We start from the raw sequence: 27,986 nt of genomic DNA on the forward strand, positions 1-27,986 counted from the left end.
GCTGCACCTCCCTACATTTCCTCCCTCATCTCTGTCTACCGCCCAACCCGTGTTCTCCGTTCACTCAATGACCTAACACTTACATCCTCTATTATCAGAACCTCCCAAGCTCGTATACAAGACTTCTCCCGAGTTGCACTACTTCTCTGGAATACTCTACCCCAGACAATCAGATTAACTCCCAATTTCTACAGTTTCAAACGCAAACTAAAGACACATCTTTTCAGACAGGCCTATCACAATTTCTAATGTAAACCCTTCCGTACTATAATTAGAATCCCCAAAATTTAACCCTCCTCTGTCCCCGCTGCCACATTACCCCACGATATGATGCCATCTCAGGCTAACTCTATATGTCCAAGCTCCATCCACATGTTAAAGGACACCACTAGTGAGGGCTCATAAAGTTTTATCTTTGTGTAATGACAGTTACCTCTATTACAACATTGTCTGACTACTGTATAAATCAAATCAAAAAAGCATTATTGGCACGTCCGAATAGATATCTGGCATTGCCAAAGCTAGTAAAGTGTGTGTGTGGGGAGTTGGACTCGGGTGGGTGAGTGGTGGGTATGGTGGGGGTGGGGTGGGTGGTTTGGGGTTTAACAGTCCGTGGAGTCTCATCTTCCTCTTCGTTGGTGACCATTATATGGGGAGGTGGGGTGGGGCGGTTGGTTTGGGGTATAACAGTCCGTGGAGTCTCATCTTCGTTGGTGACCGCTATATGGGGAGGTGGGAGTGGGGTGGGTGTATTGGGATAAATATAATAGTCCGTGGAGTCTCATCTTCCTCTTATTTGGTGACAGCTGGACACGTATTGGGCAGCGATCTCCACAGTGGACTCTTCTTCTCCTAGTAGGATATAGAGTTTCCTCTTCTCGTCTGCAGATATGAAGTCTGGGATGTGGGCAGAGAGTCTTTGGTAGTAGACGGCCCTCACAGCTGAGTATTTGGTGCAGTGTAGCAGGAAGTGGGTCTCGTCTTCAAGGGCCCCCTGGTCACAGTGCTGGCACAGTCTGTTCTCTCGTGGCTTGTACGTCTGCCTGTATCGCCCCGTCTCTATCTCTAGGTTGTGGGCGCTCAGTCTGTACCGGCTCAGGGTCTGTCTGTGTTTGGGGTGGAGTATTCTCTCCAGGTAGGTGGCCATGGTGTAGTCCCTTTGTAGGGATTGGTACACGGTGAGTTTCTTGGAGTTATTTATTTCGTTTCTCCATTCTTCAATGTACCGCTCTCTGTTTGCCTCTGTGGTCACCTTTATTTCGGCCTTGGTTATCATCTGTTGGTGTTTTTGGTTTGGTGGTTGGCTGTTGTTTGATTGGTGAGTGTCTGGTTTGCTCAGGTGGCTTAGCCAAGTTTGGTGGTGGTAGGAGTCGGGCTTGCTCCCCTGGATGTGTGCCTGGAAAGCTAGCGCCCTCTTCTGTATGGTGATCCATAGGGGGAGTCTGTCTAGCTCTGCCCTGCAGGCCATGTTGGAGGTGTTGCGATGGACATGGAGCAGGTATTTGCAGAACTCCAGGTGGAAGTTCTCTGTTGGGCTGGAATCCCACTTTGACTGGTCTGGGTAGGTGGCTGGGCCCCAAACCTCACTGACATAGAGAAGGATCGGGGAGATGACTGCGTCAAATATCTTCAGCCAGACCCTCACCGGTGGTTTGAGGTGGTACAGTTGTCTTCTGATGGCATGGAAGGTTCTGCAGGCTTTTGCTTTCAGGGTTTCTATTGCTGCTTTGAAGCTTCCTGATTGGCTGAGCTCCAGCCCCAGGTAGGTGTAGCTGTTGGTTTTCTCCAGTGTGGAAACGTTCAGCGTGAATTGTGGGGTGGAGGCTTTATTGTGGCCCTTCTTCTGAAATACCATGACTTTGGTCTTCTTGTGGTTTATGGGTAGAGCCCATGTGGTGCTGAATTTTTCCAGCACTGACAGGCTTTCTTGAAGGCCTCGGTGGGGGCCAGGAGTAGGAGGTCATCGGCGTATAGCAGGAACTTCACCTCTCGATTGTTCAGGGTGAGGCCTGAGGTTGGTGAGGCCTCCAGGGCTGTAGCCAGTTCATTGATATAGATGTTGAAGAGCGTTGGGCTCAGGCTACAGCCTTGTCTGACCCCTCGGGCCTGTTGGAAGTATGCTGTCCTTTTCCCATTCACCTTCACACTGCACTGGTTTCCGGTGTAGGAGCTCTTGATGACGTCATACGTTCTTCCTCCTATTCTACTCTCTAGGAGTTTCAGGAGCAGGCCTGGGTGCCATACTGAATCAAACGCCTTCTTAAAGTCCACGAAGCAGGTGAATATCTTGCCTCTTCTGGTGTTGTGGACTTGCGTCTTGATGAGGCTGTGCAGGGTGTAGATATGGTCTGTGGTGCGGTGGTTTGGCATGAACCCTGCTTGGCTCTTGCTGAGGACCCCGTGTTGTGTGAGGAAGGTGAGGATTCTGTTATTGATGATACTGTTGAACAGTTTCCCTAGCGTGCTGCTGACGCAGATCCCTCTGTAGTTGTTGGAGTCATAATGGTCTCCATTCTTGTAGATGGGGGTTATGAGGTCTTTGTTCCAGTCTTCGGGGAAGTGTCCAGCATTGAGCACGAGGGTGAGTAGCTTTGCCAGTGCCGCGTGTATTGCTGGAGGGCTGTATTTGATCATCTCTGGTAGGATGCCATCAGGGCCACTGGCCTTTTTGCCTTTCAGCAGGGCAATTCTTTCCTGTATATCTTTTATGGTGATTGGCGAGTCCAGAGGGTTCTGGAAGTCTTTGATGACTTTCTCCATGTCCCTCAGTTTGGTGATTATCTGTTGCTGTTCTGGGATTAGTTCTTCTTCTGGGATGTTTTTGTAGAGACCTCTGAAGTAGTTGAGCCAGATATTGCTATTTTGGATGTGGAGAGAGTTTTTCTTGGGCTTTGTGCCCATGTGGTGCCAGGTCTCCCAGAATAAGCTGTCCTGGAGGGAGTCCTCTAGTTGCTCTATTTTGTGGGAGAGGTACCTCTGTTTCTTCTCTCTGAGGATGCCTTTGTATTGCTTGCATACATTGTTGTAGGCTTCCCTAGTCTCTCTGTTGTTGGGGTCTCTGTGTTTCTGGTTGGAGACTGCCCTTAGAGAACGGCGTAGAGCCTTGCAATCGCTGTCAAACCATTTGTGAGACTGTTTGTTAGTCGGTCTCTTGGGCTTTGTCTGTTTCAGGCCTGCTAGTTCTGCCGTGGTGTACAGGATGTTACTGAAGTCCTTCACTGCAAGGGTGACCCCTTGGTGGTCTGGCTGGTAGAAATTCATATAGAAGTTTGTGAGCAGTTCCTTGATTTCGGGTCGGTTAACCGCATTGGTGTATTCGGTGGCCCGGTGGCTGACCCATTTAAAGAATGGTGGCAGGTTGTAGAGACCAATCTGGTGGGGCTGCTGTGTGAGTGGCTTGTCAGTGGATCTCATGTACAGCAGGATCTGATTGTGGTCTGACAGGTGTGTCTCAGGGGTGACTATGAGAGCATCTATGTCTGCTGGGTCTGCATCTGTGATGACATAGTCCACCACGCTGCTGCCCACATGGGAGTTTAGTGTGAAGCGTCCCTGAGAGTCCCCTCTGGTACGCCCGTTCATTATGTACAGTCCCAGACTCCGGCACAGGTTCAGCAGCTGTCTCCCGCTCTTGTTGACGACTATGTCATAGCTATTTCTTCTTCTCTGTGCAGACTCCAGGTGGTGGACCTCGCCTACCGGGATGTGCAGGTTTCCATCAGAGGACAGGAAGTCTTTCTCTGTTCCAGTCCTGGTGTTTAGGTCGCCGCAGATCAGCACTCTGCCTTGGGACTGGAACTGGGCAGATTCCCTTTGTAGGACCTCATAGATGTCTGGGTTGTGGTAGGGGGACTCTGATGGGGGGATGTATACTGCACAGAGATAAATGTCGTGTTGGCCGTTGAGGATGGAGTTGCTTATTTTTATCCACATGTGGTTGTCACCGCGTTTGATGGCTTTCACATGTTCTTTAAGTTCCTCCTTGAACCATATTAGTATGCCTCCTGAGTGGCGGCCTAGTTTGGTAGTCTTGCTTTTCCAGGCAGCGACAGAGAATTCCTTGTAGCCCATGGGTGTTAGAGATTCATCTTCTGCCCGGGTCCATATCTCTAGGAGGATTTGGATGTCTATGTTTTTTAGTCTGTCTATAAAGTCTGGATCGTTTGGTTTGGATCCAAAGGTTGAGGCGTTCAGCCCTTGGATATTCCAGCTACTGATAGTCAGTGGTGTCATCTTTGGTGGGTATACCTTGTAATGAGCTGTCCTGCACAGGACGGGCTGGGTTCCTGACTGGTGGCCATGTTGTGGATCCCAGTCTGGAGCAGTGTGTTGCACAGGGTGCTGAACATGGTTCTTATCTCCTCCATGTCTGTGCTCTGCCTTGTTCTGTATGGCACAGGTGGCTTCTGCCCTGGCTTATAGTAGTCCCCATTTCCAGTTTTTTGGGGGAGACGTTGTGTTTGAGATATTTTCCAGCCAGGTAACCTGCCCATGGGTCTTTGTCTTGTATGTTGAGGGGGGTATGGTGTTTGGATGTGTCTCCTGGAAGGTGACTTCTCCACAGGTTTTTGTCTTGTGTAGTGTATGGGCCAGGGGTCTCTGTTGAGCACTATGTCTTTAAGTTCTTTGGCCAGGAGGCTGACTCCCTGTTTGTTGAGGTGTTTGTCATCATATAGGTGATGCTTGTCTATGGAGGGGTGTTGTGCCAGGGTGATACCTGATGTTGATTGGATTTTGGATGTCAGCTCTGAATTGATATCTCTGATGATGTGTTCAGAGATGTCTTTTCGTGGGAGCAGAGATGACAGGATGATACTACAGTCTGGGAACTGTTGTTGCGCTTCCTCTGCTAGCTGGGTCAGCTGTCCCGCTATCTGTTGGTGCTGGTCCTGGGCCTCAAGGTTTTTTGTCCCTGTGTGTATGATGACGTGGTTGGGTTTGGTGAAATAAGGGTCTAAGCAATGCCGCCCCTGCTACCTCTTGTGGCACCCCCTCTACCTCATAGATTGTAAGCTCTGGCGAGCAGGGCCCTCAGTCCCAGTGTGTGAAATGACTTTCTTTGTAATGTATCTTTCTGTCTGTATTTGAACCCTACAATTTGTACAGTGCTGCGGAATATATTGGCGCTATATAAAGATTGAAAGGTCCTCTTTAAACTACCAGCCAAGCGAATGGAAAGCATATTTTGAAGAGGATTTTCACAAAACACACCAAGATCAGACTTCATTACAAACAAATGTCTTGTGGGCACAGTAATCCTTCAATTTTACTTTAGGCACAAAATTTATTGAGAAAAATAAATAGGTGGATTTAATTTACTGATTAAAACAAAGGCAAACGTTTTCTATCCCTCTTCAATAGTAGATACACTGTGAATTTGTTCCAGTAATTGATCATTCCCTCATAGCAAAACACCATGCTCTCTCTACATGACAACCGGCTCGTGTCCTCCTCGCTGCTACACAAAGGGCGGGAGTTTAATCTCGCGATAGAATTTGCAGGCAGGAGGGATAACAAGACACTCCGCGAGCCAACCTAACCTAATCTTCAAATGTCGTCATAGCCACGCCCTTCAATTGTTCCTCCTTATTAATTATAGGACGTAGAGTTGTCCATCTAAATGCCGACTGCCGGTCCCTGCTAGGATTGGCTGAGCCGGTACTGTCCATCAACCTAACCTTGATTTTTTACAGAGCAGTATGAAAGGCTCCGCCCTCCATTGTTCGTTCTATTTGCTTATTGGATAATAAACTGTCCGTCTACTCCGGACTCTAGGAGCGCTGCTCGGATTGGGTGAGTCAGTCTTGCACGTAGGCGGACGCTGGGTCGTAGGACAGGAGTGGATCCGGAGCCCAGGAAGGAAAATGGCGTACACCCAGGGAACAAAGAAGAAAGTGTGCTATTATTATGATGGTAAGGGGGACGCTGAGGGTATATAGTGAATAAGGAGACATTGCTTTCGTGCGAGAGCTATGATTGATGTGGGCTGCGAGGTCGGGTGTAAAAATGGGCCCCATTGACCAGGAGGGACTAGATGTGCCACGCATGAAATCCATTATATTGCTTAATGCTTCCTTTGCCTGCCAGCCCATTGGCATGGGCACGGTGAGCTAAAGGACTGCCGCTGTGGCGTCTGCTGCGAGGTGTGCGAACCGGCCAAACCCGTATACCGTGTATGAGCCCCAGGCCAGCCTGCTAGGCCCTAGTACTGAGACTATATGGGGCCATTCATCTATAGGGACGAGCCTGGCTTGTGAGAATTCATTTGTGAAGTGCAACAGTCGCTCTGAATAACCAATCAGATCCTTGCTTTCATTTTTTGAGAGTACCTGAAAAATGAGAGCTTGGATTAGATTGGTTTCTGGTAGTAGCTGCACCATTCTCTTTATAGAGTAATGCTGAAGAATCTCCCCAAGTGTTTCATTAGTATCTTAGCTGTAGCTATGTAACTGATGGGTATGCAACCTTCGTCACTCCAGCTGCTGTGAAACTACAACTCCCAGCATGCTCCATTCACTCCCATGGGTGTTCCAAGAACAGCAGAGTAAGTATGCATGCTGGGAGTTGTAGTTTTAAAGGGGCTCTGTCAGCAAAATCATAGAGCCTTTAAAAACGCTATTCAGGCACCGTAAAAGTTATATTACACTACCCCCCAGTTTTAAAATAAAACCCTAAAAAAGATTCTTACGCATCGTGCACTGTAGGCGGGCATTCAGGGTGCGCTGTCTTCTTCATCCCCGCCTCTTCTTCCTGCGATGTCCTCCGGTTTCGTCCTCCTCTGGCACTCGCGAGTGGACACTGATATTAAAAAAAAAAAAAATGGCCTGGGCGCCTGCGCAGTAGCCGTAGTAGCAGCCGCATGCTACTGCGCAAGCGCCCAGGCCATTTTTTTTTTTATATATATATCAGTGTCCGCTCGCGAGCGCCAGAGGAGGAAGAAGAGGCGTGGATGAAGATGAAGACACACCCTGAATGCCCGCCTACAGTGCACGATGCTTAAGTAGAGCACATTCTTTTTTAGGGTTTATCTTTAAAAGGGGGGGGGTTAGTTTAATATAACTTTTCCGGTGCCTGAATAGCCTTTTTAAAGGCTATTCACGCATATGTGGGGCTCTATCAGCATGATTTTGCTGATAGAGCCCCTATAACAGCTGGAGTGCTGAAGTTTGCCTACCCCTGCACTAGACCTAGTAGTACTTGAACTGTCACTCTGTGTGGGTTTCCTCTGGTGTAACAAATTTAGTATCCTTTGTTTGCCAGTTGCTAATTTTAAAGAGAGTGAGAATTTTTTTGTTCCTCACTATATTGAGTGACGATATCCCCTTAACACTGTCTAAGTCTCTCACCTCTACCAGGTTAGTCTTCTCTACACCGGGCTGACGAGGTGCAATAACATCGAAACTGCCGTCCTCGGTTGAGAGACTATACCTGCTAATAATCCCAGCGTCATTGCAAAACAAAGGCCTCTTGGAAGGTCGAGCATGATGTTAAAGGGAGCAGCCTTTATTCGGCTATCTCACTGAGATTCTGTCTTCCTAATTACATCAGGGAAGACAGGCTTGCACATTCCAGTGAGCGCCCTTTATTGGTTTGCAACACTGGGAGAGTAGTCTAAACATACCAGTATGCCCAAGAAATCTGTGTGTACTACAGTCCAAATGTAAAGCACCATGGAATTAATGGTGCTATATAAATAAACAATAATAATAAAAAAACAAAAACTAAAAGGGTTTTCCAGATGAAAGCAACTGACTAAAGAGGGGCTGAGCTGTAGTACCACTAGCTACCACAATACACTGGGTAGAGCTGTCTCCTTCAGTGGTAGCTGAGCAGCTGTAACCAGACCTGTGGAATCTGTTGGCTGTTTCCACAGCCAACTCCTTCACAAATGGCACTGCTATGGTTGCTCAGAAGCAGCCAATAGCCTCTTATTCCTTAAAGGGGTTGTCCAGAATATATATATATTTTTCACCTTCCCTGGCTTAATAAAAAAAACAAAAAAAACTCCCCTGTCCCAAGGGCTCTGGTACCTTCCAGCACGATCCAATCCTGCTTCTTCAGTATTTTCTTCTGGCTGAAGTCTGTGGTATTGAGATGTCTTGTGTCCCTCTCCTAAGGCCCGGTGACTGCTGAGGCCACTCAGTGTTCTAAGGAAAGGACACAAGACCTCACAGGTGAAGATGCCTGTGTCCTTTGCAGAGGCTGCTGACTGGCCTCAGTGGTCCGAGAATGCAGCAGGACCGAACCATGCTTGGAAACGCCCGAGTATCAGGGGACAGCTGTGTGTGTTTTTTTTTTTTTTTTTTTTGGGGGGGGGGGGGAGAGCGGGGTCTCCATCTTCCCTGGCCTAAAATAATTAATAAAATAATGGCTATCTTGGACAATCCCTTTAAAAAAAAAAAACTAGTGGTTGAATTATTTTGAAAGTTAGTATGCAACCAAGTATGTAGTTAATCCAATCAAATAATAATAATTATTGTATAATTAAAAATCCTTTTCATATTCTACAAAGACATACGGATAGGAAAAATAAATGTACATTGTGATCCCTATATGGGGCTCACAATCTACATTAAAAAAAATCCTCTTCATTTTGAAGCCAGAGTAAAAAAAAAAATTCCCATAAATTAGAGAAAACTTAGGATGGTGAATGCTGCACAGCTTCTTCTGTATGGAATCCGTCTGCAATATACAATGATCTTCTATATTACACAGGCAAGGAATGAGTGGTAGTGACTGAGCAATACTGCAGCCTGCAGCTCTCAGGAGAAACCTGAAAAGGATATCTTTAAATCTTTTTTTTTTATAGTGTCTGTCATTGGCATGATCAGCTTTTAAATAAGTATAGATTCAAATTGCCTTTATTAAGGCTATTCCGGGAATACTTCTTTGTTCATCCTCCCAGTGTTTTGTTGTTTTTTTTTTGGATTATTAATCAAGTTTTTCTACATTTGTAAGTTAGCTGTGTGTGTCCCTGTGCCTCAAGCACAGTTGCGTTATCCATGTTTGAGCGCCCCCTTCTTGTAAAGTCATGCGTCTTCTTTAGCTGGAGATTCTTAAAGAAGACCTTTCACCACTTTTGGGCACAGGCAGTGTTATATACTGCTGGAAAGCTGACAGTGCGCTGAATTCAGCGCACTGTCGGCTTTCCCGATCTGTGCCCGGTGTAAAGAGCTTACGGTGCCGGTACCGTAGTGCTCTATGGTCAGAAGGGCGTTTCTGACCATTAGCCAGGAACGTCCTTCTGCCTCGCGGCGCCAATCGCGCTGTGCTGTGGAGCGGGGAGGAACGCCCCCTCCCTCTGCTCACAGCGCTCGTCCATAGACGAGCATTATCAGGAGCGGGAGGGGGCGTTCCTCCCTGCTCCACAGCACAGCGCGATTGGCGCCGCGAGGCAGAAGGACGTTCCTGGCTAATGGTCAGAAACGCCCTTCTGACCATAGAGCACTACGGTACCGGCACCGTAAGCTCTTTACACCGGGCACGGATCGGGAAAGCCGACAGTGCGCTGAATTCAGCGCGCTGTCAGCTTTCCAGCAGTATATAACACTGCATGTGCCCAAAAGTGGTGAAAGGTCCTCTTTAAGTGTGCTCGAAATCTCACACATGCAGTGTATGCTCGGCTACTTTGAGTTCAGGCTGTGCGTATGGCATATACTCTTTTTGCCATTTTTAATATCTATATGCTCAGTTGTTCATAGAACTACACGAGAGTTCTATGCTTGTTCGCGAATAGAAATAAAGATGGTGCACAAACCGAAGTGGCTGAGTGTACATTGCATACATGAGATTTCGTGCACACTTCAGAAGCTGCAGCTAAAAGGAGAAGGGGCATGACTTTATAACAAGGGGACATTCAAATATGGATAATGTGGCTATGCTCAGTGCACAGGGATAATGTGGCGAAATCCTTGATTTATATGAAAAAAATTCTAGGAAGTTGAACAACAAAGTATTCCCGAATCTATGCTTATGTAAAGATTGATTTTGCCAATGATAGACTCATTTTAAGCAAAGACACACATTGAATTTACACAATTGGCATGTAGGCTCACAGTGTTTGGTGTTTGCAAACCAGTTAAAGAGGACCTTTCACCATTTGGGACACATACGGTTTAATACACCGCTAGAAAGCCAACAGTGCAGCGAATTCTGCGCCCTATCTGCTTTTACGTTCTGTGCCCCCGGTGAAGAGCTATTGGTGCCGGTACCGTAGCTCTTCACTCTCAGAAGGGCATTTCTGACAGTCAGGAACGCCCTTCCTCACAACAGCGTCTATAGCGCTGTACTTTGAGAGGGGGTGTTGCTTACCGCCCAGCGATGACACTGGACAAGCACTATCTATAGGGGAAGGGGCGTTCCTCACCATCCCACAGTACAGTGCAGTAGGCGCTACTGTGTGGAAGGGCGTTCCTGACGGACTGTTTAGAAACGCCCTTTTGATGGTGAAGAGCTACGGTACCGGCACCGATAGCTCTTCAACGGGGGGCACAGAAACGAAAGCCAATAGTGCATTGAGTTCGGCGCACGTCAGCTTTCTAGTGGTGTATTAAACCACATGTGCCCCAAATGGTGAAAGGTCCTCCTTAAGTGAAAGGTCCTCCTTAAGTTCATCCTCCCAGTGTTTTGTTGTTTTTTTTTTTTTGGATTATTAATCAAGTTTTTCTCCATTTGTAAGTTAGCTGTGTGTGTCCCTGTGCCTCAAGCACAGTTGCGTTATCCATGTTTGAGCGCCCCCTTCTTGTAAAGTCATGCGTCTTCTTTAGCTGGAGATTCTTAAAGAAGACCTTTCACCACTTTTGGGCACAGGCAGTGTTATATACTGCTGGAAAGCTGACAGTGCGCTGAATTCATGGCTTTGCATCGTCATAAATCTTCATCCTTAATGTACCTGATTCGTTGCTTTTTCAGTGACCTTACGAAGGCCGTATTTATTAGAAGTCTAACGATAAATTGAGAAATTATGTGCAGAGGAGCACTGAACTTGCTCTAAAATGCAACAAACGAATAAAAAAAAACCCGTTCCTTCTGACTGCAGAACATAAATATTGTTAAAGCCTCATAAATGCAGATTTAAAATGGTGGAAAATACAGACAAAAACCAAAAATCATGTCAATGTGGTGCTCTTTATCCATCCATAATAAAATAAGTTGTGCTCCATGTTTTGTTTTTTGTCACAGATTGGCCTATTAGGCTTGTTTTCACGGACATGATTCACCCTTGAGTTGAATTGGTCCTTGAAAACTATGGCATCCACACAGATCCATTGAACAGACGGCTGATAATTTACTTGGCTGTGTAAACAGCATAAGAAGCGGCCCAAAATGCTGGTAGAAGAAAACACACCACATGCGTATTTCACAAACATATGACTTCTTTTGTATGAAATGAGATGTAATACGCCAAGAGATAAGCATGCTGCAGTTCAGCAAATGCTGTCATATCATAAAATGCTTTAAGTATCTTGTTTACTGTATCTAGCGGATTCTCTTCATCCTGCACATTGGCAGACACTGGTTAGATTTGGGGCTTAGTCATGTTACCGAGCACCTATTATACCTATATGGAAAACGCCAACATTTCCGCAGGTTTAATTGACATGCTGCTGTTTACAAAAACGTGGGCATGCTTGAAAACACAGTTTTTCTGCTGCTGAGTGTTCTTGTGTTTTGTTGGGTTTTTTTGTTTGTTTTTCTGCATTGTGTGGATGGGAATAACCAAAGTCCCTTACACTGCAAAACACGTTTTCACAATGTGGGACCCCGACTTAAAGGCTATTTTGTGAATGAAGCGCCAGTGTAGTTGCATGACCATTGCTTCATTCACTTCTATGGAGCTGCTGGAGATTACAGTGCTGGCACAGGACAGAATGGGGAGCTACTCAAGCACTCTATTAACAGTCCCTTGTTTTCCTGGTCGTTGGGGTTCTGGCTGTCAGACCCCCAGTGGTCTGACCCTTATTACCTATCCTGTGGGTGGATCGGGAATAAGTGTCCTTAATGCCGCAACCCGTTTGAAGAGCAGAACGTTTCTGTCACACAGCTAGGAATGCATGAGCTCACAGTTCAGCCATCTAAAGGTGGATTTAATACAGTCTGTAGCGGTCTATATGATGCTATGCTGATGCATCATGGGATTGATGGCTTAGGAAAAAGCTGTATAAAAGTCAGCATGGTGTCTGATCAGGTACTGAGGAGAAGTGGATTGTAGGGATATTTGGGCAATATACGTGAAAGAAGCCTGGAGAGAGACAGTCAGGTAATGGGTACAGGGGTAGAAAAATTTTTTTTCTGGATAACTTCTTTGAAGAGCTTCTCTAGGGAAGGTTTCTATTCTTCCCCCAGGTTATATGGTGGGCTAACCAAAGGTTTCCAAGCCGGTTCTGTTCCCAGGTCACATGTTGAGAACCAATACCTGACCCAGAGTCGCTGCTCCTCCTTTCTCCTCTCCCATGTTCATTGCTAGTTATCTGTAATATGGGGCTGGCTGGCTACATCATTGTAATTGGAAAGCCAGTCCTCATAATACAGGTAAATCTGGCCAAACAAGTCCCTATGAATGTTATCCTATGATATGACTCTGTATGGTGGTAATCTTACACTTTGATTTAGTAGTCCCAACTCTCTTGTACAGCCAAGAATTCGGACTTATTTTATTCTCTGGTGTTGCTTTTTTCTACAAGATTTCCGTAGGACACTTGTCAAACAGCAGTCATTTCAGAGAGGCTTGTATGGCCCTCTCTTTGTAAGGTGTGTCCCTTGAACGTGTTCTTGGTAAATCTGAAAAGGAGGACCGAAATTATTTGTCATTGTAGTAATTTTCCATTGTGCCCATTTTGGAGGCTGTTGTGGTTTCCATTGTAGCGGAAAAAAGCAGTTGTGGAATATGGGCTTTCTATAGACTGGAAATGGAAGGGCTACCACCCCAACAACTAAATGTGACTCTAGCACACTCCAGAAACTACACAGAACCCATTTTTTTTAATTTAAAAAAAAAAAAAAAAAAAAAAAGCCATACGGTTCTTCCCACTTTTTTTCCTACCACCACTTATTTTCGAAATCTCTTGCGAACGATACACTCAAGTCTTTTCCTTGGCTTTGTCATACTCTTACCAAAGTATAGGAACAGGCTGCATGTTTGTGGCTGTTTAGAACTGCAGACATACCTTATTGTATTGTAATGTTTTCTACAAGAACAGAAAGTGTATGCCAAGTCTGTCATTTTGTTACATAGTACAGAGCAATATCTGCTTTTGCACTGTATTACTTATAATATTGGAGAACACACTGTGACAAATGGGATTCATTAAACAATTGTGTACATCAGGGGTCCTCAAACTTTTTAAACAGTGGGCCGGAGGCAGAGCAGATCGCACAGACATTGGGAGCGGTGCCCTCCAATAGGTAAAGTGAAGTGAGCTCCATGGCCTGGCCCGAGCTCCCCAGGAGCTTCATTATAAATGCACGCCTGTCGGCGGGGCCAGACAGAAGTGCATGGCGGGCCGCAGTTTGAGGACCCCTGGTGTACATAGTGCATTTAGTAGGAGCCATGCCCTTAGGAGTTTATGAACAAGGGTTAGCTATGGATGTTAACCTAATTCACAATTTATGATCACCAGCATTCAGCTGGCCTGGGAAAATTAAGTTAGTATAATGTTAAATTTGTCTTGAAATTCTTTTATTATAGTTGTTTGCAAAAAATATTTCTGTCAGACATACTGTATATTGTTTATCTATGTTTTATAATGTGTTTTTCACGACTTGCCTTTTTGTGTTATATTTATAGGGGATGTTGGCAACTATTACTATGGGCAGGGACATCCCATGAAGCCTCACAGAATTCGTATGACACACAATCTGCTTCTGAACTATGGACTCTACCGCAAGATGGAAATCTATGTAAGATCTTGGTTTATATGAGAATAGAGCTAAGCAGTGAGCTACAAATAACTAGGGATCATTTTAACCATGTCTACTTGTTTTCTGCTTCTGGTACCTTTTACTTCAAGTTGTTCAGATGTTTTGGTGTTGCTCCCTATAAGGTAACACTAGACCTTTGGGGGAATTTTAAAATTACTCTTTCTTCTTTGCTGACTTCCCCTGTAACTGGTGATGATATTAGTTACAGGAGGGATGCAGCCTCCTAAAATGAACAGCAGAGCTGGTCTGCGTCCATTGAGTGCTGTATATACAACATTCAGGAAGACAGGGATTGTAAGAAACTGTTAATGCCAGATATCCCAGAAAGAAAGCAGTAATAGCAAGCTACCTGCAGCTGCATGGTCCCATGCATCTGCTATATTCTACAAAGATGTTAATTTACATCCTTTCAGAGTTGGTCTTCATGGACACAACTGAATGTACAGTCTGCATGTGGTCTAATATATACTAGGACCTTCTCTACAAATATCTTATATATTTCAAATTCAGTCATGAGCATGAAGCCTTAGATGATGACTGCCCTGATGTATATAATCATTGTGTGGTGAGACTTGGTCCACTGAGATTGTGGCGCATGGTTGGCACAAGAAAGTGGCTTGTTCCGAATATGTGCCACAATATCATCCGTCTACATGACAAAACTGGCATGTTTCAAGGTAGGATTCTACCACTGCACAGAAGAGGGCAATAAATCTACAGCCTCTTCCCCTTCCCTTTTGCATAAAGATCTGTATGCAAGGTGAATAGAGAGGACTGCAGAAATGGTATGAATGATGGTAAGGATTATTAAAACCCTTTAAGAAGATGTATTACAAAATTGTGTATTCATGGAGTTACACGTTAACAAATTTGTCAGTGTCCATGTCTGTCCATATAGAGACTTTGCTGCTGGACAAGACATACTTATCTTTTTATTTTTTTTTCAGCGACCTCACAAAGCTAATGCAGAAGAAATGACTAAATATCACAGCGATGATTATATCAAATTTCTTCGATCTATCAGGCCAGACAACATGTCAGAATACAGCAAGCAAATGCAAAGGTGTAAGTGCTCATTTTAAAGGGGTTTACCAGTACTATAATATCCTAACATAACATCGAATAGCCTATCCATATCGCAATGGTAAAGTTTGACATCAGAGACCTCCAAGCAGCTCAACTGTTAGAAAGTGGAGTTCACCCAAGTGCAACAAACCCTTCATTATATAGGCAAATAACATAATCATTGGTCACATAGCTCGGATGCAGCCCTTGTCCAATTTGTGATGGTTCCTCTGACCACCAAAGATCTAATACTCTTTTGTTTTTTTGTTTTTTTCCCCTCACAAACAGTTAATGTTGGAGAGGACTGTCCAGTGTTTGATGGACTGTTTGAGTTCTGCCAGTTGTCAACAGGAGGCTCTGTAGGTAAGTGTTTTGATGGCAACCTGTCAGCATGGTCAGACTCTCCTACCTGTAGACAACATATGTACCCTAATTGCCCCAGAATAATTGGAGAAATCATAGTTTTAATACTAAGTAGCAGCCAGTTTGTGTCATGCACTCATAAGTTATTACTAATAGTATTTTTATTATTGATACTTTATGAAATCATTGGTCTGGCCTTATCTAGAATATACGGTTCAGTGCTGGGCACCAGATCATACAAGGGGTATCCTAAAGTTGTACCAAAGAGTTCCACAAAATTGATAAGGATCTACTTGTTTAGTCTAGAGGAAAGTAATTTGGGGAATATGTGATAAATGTTTATAAACGGTCCATACAAGAAATATGAGGAAAAGCTGCTGCGTGTATAATCCCCCTCAAAGAAAATGGGACACTCCATCTGTCTAGAGAGAAGGGGAAAAAGGGTGTTTACTCTCCGACATGGCTTCTTTACTGTGTTATAGCCTACCCCAGGAGCACCACAGCACCATCTGCTGATTCAAAAAAGGCTTAATGTCTTTTTACACCAAAATAGCATTGATGCTTGTGGAAATATTAGGATACTTATTTCCTTAATTTCAGTCAGGCTCTTTCTCATCCTTTGGTTGAACTTGATTCTGTTCAGACACCTTGTCATAGAGCACAGGAGGAGCTGAACAGTTTGCTAAATACTTTTGTATGTAAACCTCAGTTAACCTTCCCTTTCAACTTTACCTATTAATTATATCTGCTGTTTGTCTCTTAGGAAGTCAAAGCGATGGTCCTATCAGTGACTGACAGATATTTCTGTATGTACAGTCATACAGGAGAAGGCATCAATCACTGGTAGGACCACCGCCTTGACATCTCATCAGTCATTGACAGCCCATCCCTACATGACTGTGCATACAGAGATATGTTAGTCACTGATAGGACTACCTTCATGACTTCTGAACTTAGATCAGAAGTTCAATGGCTAAATGAAAGATTATATTGCGTCTTTTCCCTCAAAATTATCTCCATCTAATCGGCTCCTTTTTGCTCTATAACATGCCGTCCTGCATTTTCTACTGCATTAACCATAGTCTAAACCAGTGGTTCTTAACCTTTTCAAGCAAAAAAATATCCCCTGGTGAGAAAATGTCCCAACAGAGTACCCCCAAAGTAGCGATCAGTTATAAATGTTAAGGAAAGCTCAAATCCTTATTTTATTAACAATTATGTAAAGGAACCCCACAAAGCCCCCACATGTAGTTTAATGGCCCTCACATGATAGTGCCCCGTATGTAATATCATGACCTGCACAGTATCCAGCACATGTAATATAATGGCCTCCACATGTAATCTAAGAACCCCCACAGTACCATAGCAGCTGGGAGTTTGGTGCACACGAATTGCAATTATACTATTCGAACCCTCAGTGTATAATTAGCTGAGGCTGCAGGGAGGTACTCTAACATAAAAAAAATGGTGTTATTTACCTTCCCTGGGCTCCGGCACTTGTTCCCGTGCTGCTCTGGCCTGCAGAGATGACATCAGGCAGTCATGTAGTGTATGCGTATCTGCTGGATGTCCTCTCTGTAGGCCGGAGGAACACGGAGAGCAATGCCGGAGTCCAGCAGAGGTAAGTAGCACTGTTTTTATGTTAAATTACCGAATTGCGGCTTCCTCTAATTATGCTCTGAGGGTAGATGATGTAGTTTGTAGGTGATGGAACCCCATGAGATATCCATGGTGGCAGGCCTTTCATTGCTTCATGTTCCCCCAGGGACAGGTGGATGTACCCTCATGGGTACACCTACTGGGCCTTTAGGACCACTAATCTAAACCATGGTTATCAAGGGTTTGTTCAGGTTGTTATAGTTGCTACCAAAAACATTGAGTGGTTTTTAATCATCTCTGTGTGAAATGTATTGTGCTAAGATTGATTCCGTTGCAGGAGCAACTAATGTGAGTGTCCACAATCATCTGTTGCCATTAGTGCACTATAGTCGGCAGCATCGGAAGGATATGTGCAGCATGGTATAAATCATCCTGTCCCACTTAATTGCCATTTGGTGTAGGCTAAGGAAGCCAGATTTTGATATAGTGTATCATGTAACGGAAAGGAAATCTCAACTTTTCTTGATGGCTTTAAAATAACCCAAAAAAACTGTTTTCCTCATAAGTTATTTTTCCTTGGCAGCAAGTTCTGTGAAATTGAACAAGCAGCAAACGGACATTGCTGTAAACTGGGCAGGTGGACTACATCACGCCAAGAAGTCTGAGGCTTCAGGATTTTGTTATGTCAATGACATTGTCCTTGCCATTCTGGAACTACTAAAGTATGTATACAGTGTAATGCGTGTGTGTTTTTTTTTTTGTTTGTTTTTTTTGCTTGTGTGATTCAATTCTGCAAGAGTGTGTGTGTGTGTGTGTGTGTGTGTGTGTTTGTTTTGTTTTTTTCTCTTCAAATGTTATGTTTTACCAAATTCAGATATCATCAGCGGGTACTGTACATCGATATTGATATTCATCATGGCGATGGTGTAGAGGAAGCCTTTTATACCACTGACAGGGTCATGACTGTTTCGTTTCATAAGTATGGAGAGTATTTTCCAGGCACTGGAGACTTGCGGGTAAGTATGAGAACCACCAATTACTAAAGAAAAGATCTCATCGTTATTTGATGCAAGGTTCACACTAGAGTTCGGCTTTCTATTCTTTGGGTCTGCTTGGATACCTGAAGATTGGAAACTTAATCCACTTAAAAAGCAGTTGCCCACAGATGCCATAGAGCAGGGGTCCTCAAACTTTTCGAACAGGGGGCCAGTTCACTGTCCCTTAAACCACTGGAGGGCCGAAAAATATAGTTTAAAAAAAACGTAAGATTATATGCTCCACAGAAGCACTGCCCCCCCCCCCCACAGTATTATATGCTCCATAGTACGCCCCCCCCCCCCGCCCCAGACACAGTATTATCTGCTCCTCAGTACACCTCCACACCCCACTGTATTATACACTCCTCAGCACACCCCCTCCACTGTATTATACGTTCCTCAGTACACCCCCCACTGTATTATACACTCCTCAGTACGCCCCCCACCCCACTGTATTGTATGCTCCTCAGTATGTCCCCCCACCCCACTGTATTATATACTCCTCAGTACCCCCCACTGTATTATATACTCCTCAGTACCCCCTCACTGCATTATATATTATATGCTCCTCAGTACCCCCTCACTGCATTATATATTATATGCTCCTCAGTACCCCCTCACTGTGTTATATACTCCTCAGTACCCCCTCACTGTGTTATATACTCCTCAGTACCCCCTCACTGTATTATATACTCCTCAGTACCCCCCCTCACTGTATTATATACTCCTCAGTACCCCCTTCACTGCATTATATACTCCTCAGTACAACAAACACTTCATATAGCTTACCCATAAAGAGCCACTGCCTCGCGTCCTCCTCCTTCAGACTGCAGGAGCGATGACGTCATCGCGCCTGCGTCGGCCTACACTGACAGCTTTCAGTTCTATGTGCATTTGCACATAGAACTGAAAGCAGCGGTCAAGTATTCCCTGTTAGTGAACGATCCCGGCGGCGGTGCGGGCCAGATGCAGCGGGCCAGATAAATGTCCTCGGTGGGCCGTAGTATAATGGGGTCTGGAGAGAAATGCCCTACGTGCAGGATTTTCTCTTTGCATTTTTCAAGCGGATTCTGGGCTGGAAACCCTGAATGTAGTTCAAACACTAGTATGAACCTAGCCTTAGCTGCCAAGTGTTTAGAAAAATTTTTACATGTTACATAAGTATGTTATAGAAGTATGTGTTATATAAAGTACAGCCAAGTCACATTGTACCCCCAAGACTGAACCTTGGCATATTGTGAAGATCTCCTCCTAAACTTTTTAAATTATTGCGTTCTGTTATGGAGTTTTGCATCAAAATGCAACATTTTGCAAACTGTGTAAAAGGTCTATGGCTAAAAGTTTTGCACTTCATCTCCTAAAAGTAGAAGTTCAAGGTATGTAGAGTTCATGCATGGCACATATTTGTGAACATGCACTTATGTTCGCAATCCCAGATCCAAAGGAACTAAAGGTTTTCCCAACGCGGATGCCTGCAAGTGTGTGAACATATCCTTGGATGGCAACAAAAATGGAATACCTATGTACTGAAGCAGAGATAAAGAAAAACGGGTTGTGATTAGAGATGAGCAAGTACTATTTGAAACTCCATTTCGAATAGTACTCGCTCATCTCTAGTTGTGATCTTTTTCTGCTGTCATGAGTTTTGTTCCTTATGTAAAATAGGGAAGTAAACCTTTCCCTCCTGCTGCTTGACTTCAGATGTGTGCTGCATCTTAAGTATTTGTCCTAGCACTTTTATGATGTTTTTAAAACCAGTGTTCTGGAATCTAATATAAGATGTCCGTGTTGTGTGTTTTTTGCACCGTTTGTTTAAAGTCACTACTTGCATACAACCTTACTATTGACCAAGGTCTCACTTTTTAATATGATCACTTAGGGGGCGTTCACACTACCGTCAGTGTCCGACAGGTAGTGTCCGCTCCTAATGTCCGTTCTAAATCTCGCACGGACACAGCTGTGTCCGTGACACTTTTCATTCATTTAAATGACGATCGGGTGCGTTCTTTTGCACTCTGTGCCTGTCCTTAAAGGGGTTGTCCCATCACAAGGATCCTATCTATAATGCTTATTAATGTGAATGTAAGACTTTTCCTAAATACATTGCTTCAGCAAAACTGCTTTGTTTGGCCACTATCTTACTTTATTCATTCTTTTGTGGCCACAGCCCTGACCTAGCTTCTCCTGAGTCAAATGATGTATCTGCTGCTCTCAGGGGGGAGGGAGGAGGGGCTAAGTGCACGGGAGCGAGCCTGGAGGGGGGGGGGGGGTAGTTTACCCTATGGGGGAAGGGGCCGCCAATACAGGGTTAGACGCGGGCACAGGGGCAGAGGAGTGGAATAACAGCATCACTTCTGCCGCTGCTGGCTTCATGCAGGGCAGAAGCATAGCGATGTTGCTGGCTTCACCTGTGCCGGCATCTAACTCCCCAGCATCCGCTGTAATAGGCGGATGCCGGGGACTGTTAGACGCCGGCACAGGCACATCGCTATGCTTCTGCCCTGCGTGAAGCCAGCAGCGGCAGAAGCGATGCTGTTCCGCTCCGGGGTCACATATGCAAAGCCAAGCGGCGAGATGCCGCCGGCCCTGCGTGCGCGCTCATACACCAGTCTAGCCTTCACAATGTGAATACAGACCCGCAGGGTGTCGGGTCTGTATTTGCATTGTGAAGGGTAGACTGGTGTATGCGCGCACGCAGGGCCGGTGGCATCTCGCCGCTTGGCTTTGCATATGTGACCCCGCCCACCAATGACGAAACGAAGACAGAAGATTTTAGAGGAACGAAGACAAGTGAGTATGCGACGTGGGACAACCCCTTTAAGTGTCCTTTTGTAAAGATGTCCGACTTTTCAAGCGGACAGAAAAAACCTACATGTCGGGTTTTTCTGTCCGCTTGAAAAGTCGGACATCTATACAAACGGACACTTAAGGACAGACACGGACAGTAAAAGAACGCACCCGTGCGCAGATGTGAACCAAGCCTGAGATAGAATATTTGATTTCATTACCACCACAAATAATATTTTAACCTTCTTATTACATTGTTTTTAATTTTCTTATTAGGACATTGGAGCTGGGAAGGGGAAATACTATGCAGTGAATTACCCACTTAGAGATGGCATTGATGATGAATCGTATGAAGCCATTTTCAAACCAGTAAGGATCTCTCCTAATGCTTTATTTAAAATTTTCTATGCTTATGGTCATCCACATAACTTCTGTCTTTTCAACAGGTGATGTCTAAGGTTATGGAGATGTATCAGCCTAGTGCTGTGGTTCTGCAGTGTGGAGCAGACTCACTATCTGGAGACAGGCTTGGCTGCTTTAATCTGACAATTAAAGGTAAGCACTAGAGTAACATTTCATTTGTATGCAATAAGTGTGTACTAACTGATTTCTTTAGTTGTGTGTGCAAATAGTCATGGCTTTACTAACTGTGGGCAGTAGTTAGGCAGTGCTTATATTTAAAGTTAACATTCCTTATTGTCCAATCTCATCAGAAGCAGCAGAAGGAATGAAGCAGAAGCATGTAGGAATAGCCTTAAAGGCTATTCTTCTCCGCATCGCCGTTCGGTAGATATCCTGGTTTTCTTCGGTATGCAAATTAGTCTTCTTGCGAGAAAACTCTCCAGCGACGACCTCCTGTCTTCTTCTGGTATGTCTGTCTGCGACGTTTTCTTCCAATAGTTTCTTCTGGATTTAAATGCCACAACTGTGTAGTCGGCTCTACCATTGGGCAGAGCCGACTGCGCATGTCTGCGGCCATTTTCTTTTGGCTGCCGTACACTCTTGGAAGCGGTCACAAGAAAATGGCTGCAGACAGGCGCAGTCGGCTCTGCCCGATGGCACAGCTGACTGCTCATGTGTGGCACTTTAATCCAGAAGAAGTCCTCGCAGAGAGGACCGCCAGAAGAAGACAGAGACAGTCGCTGGAGAGTTTTCTCACATCACATGGGATGCACCCAGTGCTGTTTGAGCGCAGGGCATTGCGGCCCCAGTGCTGTGATAAAACTCATTTGCATACCAAAGAAAACCAGGATATCTACCGAACGGTGGCGTGGAGAAGAATAGCCTTTAAGGCAATTCCTACATGTTAGTCTTAAGAAATGGGACTCTGATGATAGAATCCCTATAATGTATAACTCCCATTTCATTTACAGTTTACTTGCTTATATACCACATTTTAAATGTTTTTTCTGATTAACCCCCCTAACAGTCACATTAAAATTTCCATAACTCTCCCCAAATGGTCACTACTTTTGATTTCAGATTTGGTATTTAATGGCTCTGCTTAGGTTCTGCATCTGGCTTGCCACTGTTGTGGAGCTCCAGGGCACCTGGACGACAGACAGATGCTAAAACAGAGGTTACCCCTGGACACTGGCAGCCCCAATAGACTAGGATGATGGGGTCTGTTGGATGTCTGCCATTTTTATACTGAAACCACCAGAGAGAAAAGTCCTCCATACAGGACTTTTCTCTCCGCTGGTTTCTGCGGTGGAGTCTCCAACTGAGAAACCGGCATAGATGTGAACTTGGTGTCAACTATTACTGACACAAAACTCTGCTTTATGTGCATTTTAACCCTTTAGCGATTAAGCCAATTTTGAGCCTTAAACCAGTAACTTTTTATCCTTCTGTGCATTCCCACATTCAGAACTTTTATACATTTTATTTCAATGGAGCAGTAAGCAGATTGCTCCGTGCCCTGTATAGCGGCTGGCCACTGTTACTGCAGCTCCGCTTCCATTAAGTTCTGCTAAAATGAAGGTGTACTGCAGAGGACCCCCAGTGCTGCTGAATGACCATGAAACCCTGTATAGAGTTCACATACTCCAACTTTAGACGTCATGCACACGAATGTCTTCAGCCAAGGCTCCCCCGATGCCCTGTTCAATTACGTGTTTTTTTTTTGTGGGGCCTGCTCTATAGATATTGGAGCATTAGTCTGCACTTAGCTTGAAACTTGGTTGTGTAAAAGAGGGATTGTGTGTAGATCTTCACACTATTCAGTTGTTTCATAAATCCTAACAATTAAATGCTTAATTTTTTTTTTTTTTTTTTTTAAGGACATGCTAAATGTGTGGAGTTCATGAAGACGTTCAACCTTCCATTGTTGATGCTGGGTGGTGGTGGCTACACAATCAGAAATGTGGCCCGCTGCTGGACTTATGAAACTGCTGTTGCACTGGACACAGAAATCCCCAATGGTTTGTAGTGTTTTAGAGTACAGCTTGTACTTAATAGTTTTCTCATTTTGATCCACTTAAGCAGTGCTTGAACCCCTCTAATGCACTGTGACTTAACTGACTAATGTACAGTTATGTCATAGTGATCAGTATCAGAAGCTGTAATCTCCATAGGAGCACAGCGGTAATTGTCAGCTGTGGTCCCTCTGCAGCAAGTGTGGACATGGCATCGTTTAATGTTTGTTTGAGCCACTGACACACCCATGGCACCCCTTGCAATGCAACAGTTTAATGCTTTTGTCATGTTTGAATTTATTTATGCAAAGCGGTTTGTCCCCTATCTTTTACGTTTGCAGTTTTTTATTTTTTGACTTTTTTATAAATGTAATTCTGTCTGAAGTAAGTGTAAAATACAAAGTAGTAGCTGACAAAAGCCCAGGTGAATATAGCATAGGAGATCCATGAACACTAGATTCCAGATCCAGATTATACAGCTTACTCTGATGGGGGAAAAGAGAAGTTTGAGCACAATCTGGAAAACTGGTTGCTGTCTATGCCTAACATCCTATCCAGCAAACAAACCGCTCTCCTTGAAGTTACTATAAGTTGCAAACTCCTGAGCAGTGTACAGGCAGGGAACAAAGAGCAGCAGATCTGAATTTAAAGGGGCTCTATCACTGGGAAAAGTCATTTTTATCTAATAACATGCTTGCATAGGCTTTAGAAATGCTGCTTCACACCTACCTTTAGTATGTAGATTGCCTCAGTGGTTTCTGAATAAGTCCGTTTTTATTCACATGCTAATGAGCTTCCAGCCAGCTCAGGAAGTTCCCAGCAGCCTCCTCTCTCCTATTATCTCCTATGTGTGTGTGCATACAGGAAGCTGAGGCAGCAGCAGCCTCCCATAGAAAACAAGTGGGAAAGGTGTGCACCATCTATCGTGCACCAGTCTAATTAGCATATGAATAAAAACGGACTTATTCAGAAACCACTGAGGCAATCTACATACTAAAGGTAGGTGTGGAATAGACTTTCTAAAGCCTATGCAAAGGTGTGATTAGTTTAATAATGACTTTTCCCAGTGATAGACCCCCTTTAAATATGCAGAGGCTGTGAGTAGAGTCCTGAAAAAAGAAGCGAGCTGCCCTTTCTTCAGGCGGATTCTGTGGCTCGTTGAGCCACGGTGTCCGCATGTCGGCAGCAACCTCTGGAGTCGGCCCATTCATTTGAGACAGTCGTGGCAGGCTGGTTTTGATCTGAGAGTGATGTGGCTCCCTGTGTCACTCTTGGTGCCAAAATCCGCCCCCCGTGTGAATTAGCCCTAAAATGAGACTGACTGACTGATTTGTTTAAGTCAGTTTCATCAGCTCCTGTCTTCTGAAACTGAGCAATTTGTTTTTACTTAATGGAAAAAAAGAGGTACTCTTTAACCACCATTCAATTTTGTGTAAATTGCTTTCTTGCAACAGCAAAATAAGGGAGTTTTATATTAATTTGACCTTACAAAGAAAGTAGTGTCTGTTCTTATAGATTATACTCCTTCTCATCTGTAATGACTGTTAAGGGGAATGCCAACCCTAACCCATTTTTTGCAACATAGTTACAGTATGTAACAGAATCATGTAGTTTGAACTTCCCGACATCTAACAAAATTGTACACAGATGCCAGACTTAAAATCTAGCACCCTTGTCGGGAGCTGCGAGCTGAGTGGGTGCCATAACTGCAAGGCTTCTTGTTTCACACAGCAGAGACCAAGGTGTCAGTGCCTGTGATCATAGACTTATCTGCTTCCTGTTCTCTACTGTGTGAAAGCGCCGTTCTGTTCCATTCACCCATCAGCCCATACACTCTTGCAACCAGCTCATGCACTTCAAGACTGTGCAGGCCTCCAATTGTTATTTTACCATGGACTATTTGGATAATTTCTTTCTGGAGACTGAAAGGTAGAACTGCTTCACTTCATACCTGTGTAACTATATAGCTGGATTGTTATTTGTCAAACTTTATGCCCAATATGTACTTTCCATAAAAGATTTTAAACTTTTTTTTAATATACTTTTTTCATACTTGATAAAACAAAACTGATTTAACCCCACAATGAATGATTGGTGGGACCATTAGTGACATACATGTGATGTTGCATTTCCCACTTACAGCCACTGTTATTGGTTAATAATGTGTTGACCTTATTGAGTATTTCTCAGAGCTGTTTTACATGTATATGCTGTTGCTAGGAATTGTGCAGTGTGCACGTTAGTATAGCCTTGCACTTTTTTTTTTTTTGTATTTTACATTGTTTGTGATCTTATCGAGGTGGAATGGTCCTCTAAAATTTTTAGTTTTAGATCTTTATTACTAGGAAATTCACCAGTACCTAAATTTTTTTCTTTTTTTTTTCTTTTTCCAGAGCTTCCTTACAATGACTATTTTGAATACTTCGGCCCCGACTTCAAGCTACACATCAGTCCATCCAATATGACAAACCAAAACACAAATGAATACTTGGAGAAGATCAAGTAAGTAACCATATGGTAAAAATAAAGTGCCACTTTTGTAGTGTTGTTGTAAGTAAATGTGGTTTTCATGGCTTTGTTTCAGGCAACGACTGTTTGAGAATTTGCGTATGCTTCCACATGCACCTGGAGTCCAAATTCAGCCCATCCCTGAGGATTCTGTTCAGGATGATAGTGGTGATGAAGATGAAGATGATCCAGACAAACGTATTTCTAGTAAGTTACATAACCATTCACTGTTACTAGTTCAAATATGCAAAAAAAAACCCTGACTCTGTAATTGTGACTTTCTTGCAGTTCGATCTTCAGACAAGAGGATTGCTTGTGATGAGGAGTTCTCTGATTCAGAAGATGAAGGTGAAGGAGGACGCAGGAATGTTGCAAACTACAAAAAGGCAAAACGTGCCAAAACGGACGATGAAAAAGATGAAGATAAAAAAGGTGAGACTCCTTTAAATGAGGAACTGTATGTCTCATAATACCACATAGAAGAAAAATGATTGAATTTGTGACTAAATTGACAGCTACATGTTGGTAAAGGGTTGTCGGACTTGGGTCAACAGTGAATTGTAGTAGCAATAACAGAGGAATAATACAATAGAGTTGAAAGAAAAAGGTGGTCTCGATTTTCACAATTGTAATTATTTTCACTCGAACAGTACAAATTAACCACTAGTGTAATACTATAAAGTTGGCTGTAATAGTTTGGAATGCCAGCACCATAGGGATGTAAATTTATGATGGCTGTTCATCCCCATAAACGCCTATCTAACTTGCCTATCTAGAGCTCTTTCAGGTCTGTGCAGCCAAACAACTGACTCCTTTATTGTGCAAATAGCCCGACTCCTTTGTAAATGACAAATGGCATCTAATTATACAATATTACAAATTGTATAATTTATAATCCTAGTCATATTGTTGGCCATGTAGTGAACATGGTTCACATACTGTTTTAAAGGGAAATTGTCAAACCTTCGGTCATATCCATTTCAGAGAACAGAAAGCATAGCATTTTCCGTAACATGCATTCCTTAACGACCGGCCCATAGTAAAATTACGTCGGCACTGACAATTCATTTTAAGTTCCTGGATTAATTTGGCCTAGTTTTGTTCATGGTTGGGTTTTGTTTGTTTTTTTTTGTTTTACTAGTATATGCGTTCATTTTTATTTTTTTATTGCAGATGTTAAAGAGGATGATAAGTTGAAAGATGACAAGTCTGATGCAAAACGGTAAGTTTGATAAGATGGTCAATACTTTATTTAAATGTCATGATTGTTTACACACTTAAACATGCTACTGTAACACTTCCTGTAATTCTGTGCTAACTACCACTCCTTCAATTCTTCCACAGGGTAAAAGAGGATACCAAAACAGCCTGATCCTGACTGCTGAAAAGCAAAATATGAAGACCAAGAGATCCTTGAGGTCTTAACTTTTATATATGCCTTGTACAGTGACTCTTGCAAAATAGACCCATTTGGACTAAATTATTGCTGTCCCTTTGCTTGGGGAAGGAGGGAATTGAACCAGACGGATCATGTCTTTGTAGGCATTATATCCTGTGCCCCTTCTTCTGTTGGGTGGTGACTCGGCTTACCCTAACTCTACTCACTTCATGTGAAAGGCCTGATGAACCCCTTCTGTTTCATCCCATGTTCTAAAGTATTACTTTTAGTACACCGGTGCTGTATTCTGTGTCTGCAGCCATTAGTCCTGCACCACAGTGTTGGCTCTCTGATGTTGAAGATACTGTGTTCTTTATGCATTGATAGCGTATGTACACCTCGTGATTCAGGATCCATGGGGTGAGAGAGATGGATAACCAGTTGTCTTCCATTTGGGGCTTATAATACCTTCATGGGAGAGGGACATGCAGGTCTCTTCCCATCACTCTTCAGGGATTCCCTGCTGGGGGAATGCTGCTACTACTCCCTTTTTTTTTTTTTTTTTCCCCCTTTTTGAAGCCAACATTTTAAAAACAATGAGGGCACCTGGTTAAAATTTACCTGTTACCTCAAAGGGGTTGCTATTTGGATTTCTACATGTAATCTTACTGTGGGACTTGAGCGATGTAAGGATAGAGTTCAGGGGGTTTATATGTCTTTTTTGTGACTGGGATTTGTTTTAATGATTTTTCTTTTTTATGCTTACATTGTGAAGAAACTTTGTAATAAAACATCATACAACAGACTAGTGTTCTCACACGTTCTTTCAGAAAGTTCATAACATATACATAACATTTTTATCTTGCATATTCTACGTATGTTACATTTAAAATGTTTGCCTAGTTTTATATA

General features: G+C 43.7%; 1 protein-coding gene across 1 annotated transcript; it reads left to right on the plus strand.

The window, feature by feature from the left end:
* The first annotated feature begins 5,815 nt into the window (after positions 1-5,815).
* HDAC1 (histone deacetylase 1) lies at positions 5,816-27,879 on the plus strand. Its single transcript, XM_075264649.1, has 14 exons — positions 5,816-5,913; positions 13,787-13,899; positions 14,868-14,985; positions 15,274-15,348; positions 17,531-17,669; positions 17,822-17,963; positions 21,048-21,140; positions 21,218-21,326; positions 23,054-23,194; positions 25,582-25,690; positions 25,773-25,903; positions 25,985-26,128; positions 26,870-26,918; positions 27,041-27,879. Exons 1-14 carry the CDS (start codon positions 5,865-5,867, stop codon positions 27,066-27,068), a joined length of 1,440 nt encoding a protein of 479 aa, XP_075120750.1. The 5' UTR covers positions 5,816-5,864; the 3' UTR covers positions 27,069-27,879.
* The last annotated feature ends 107 nt before the right edge of the window (positions 27,880-27,986 follow it).

This window comes from Leptodactylus fuscus, chromosome 2 (assembly GCF_031893055.1).
Source record: "Leptodactylus fuscus isolate aLepFus1 chromosome 2, aLepFus1.hap2, whole genome shotgun sequence".
NCBI lineage: Eukaryota > Metazoa > Chordata > Amphibia > Anura > Leptodactylidae > Leptodactylus > Leptodactylus fuscus.

What these genes read in the sequence shown, in the direction of transcription:
- HDAC1 (XM_075264649.1), top strand. Translation starts at nt 5,865, where the DNA reads ATGGCGTACACCCAGGGAACAAAGAAGAAAGTGTGCTATTATTATGAT. An exon ending in ATGAAGCCATTTTCAAACCA is followed by an intron (nt 21,141 to 21,217) that starts GTAAGGATCTCT and finishes TCTTTTCAACAG; the next exon opens with GTGATGTCTAAGGTTATGGA. An exon ending in GGACACAGAAATCCCCAATG is followed by an intron (nt 23,195 to 25,581) that starts GTTTGTAGTGTT and finishes TTCTTTTTCCAG; the next exon opens with AGCTTCCTTACAATGACTAT.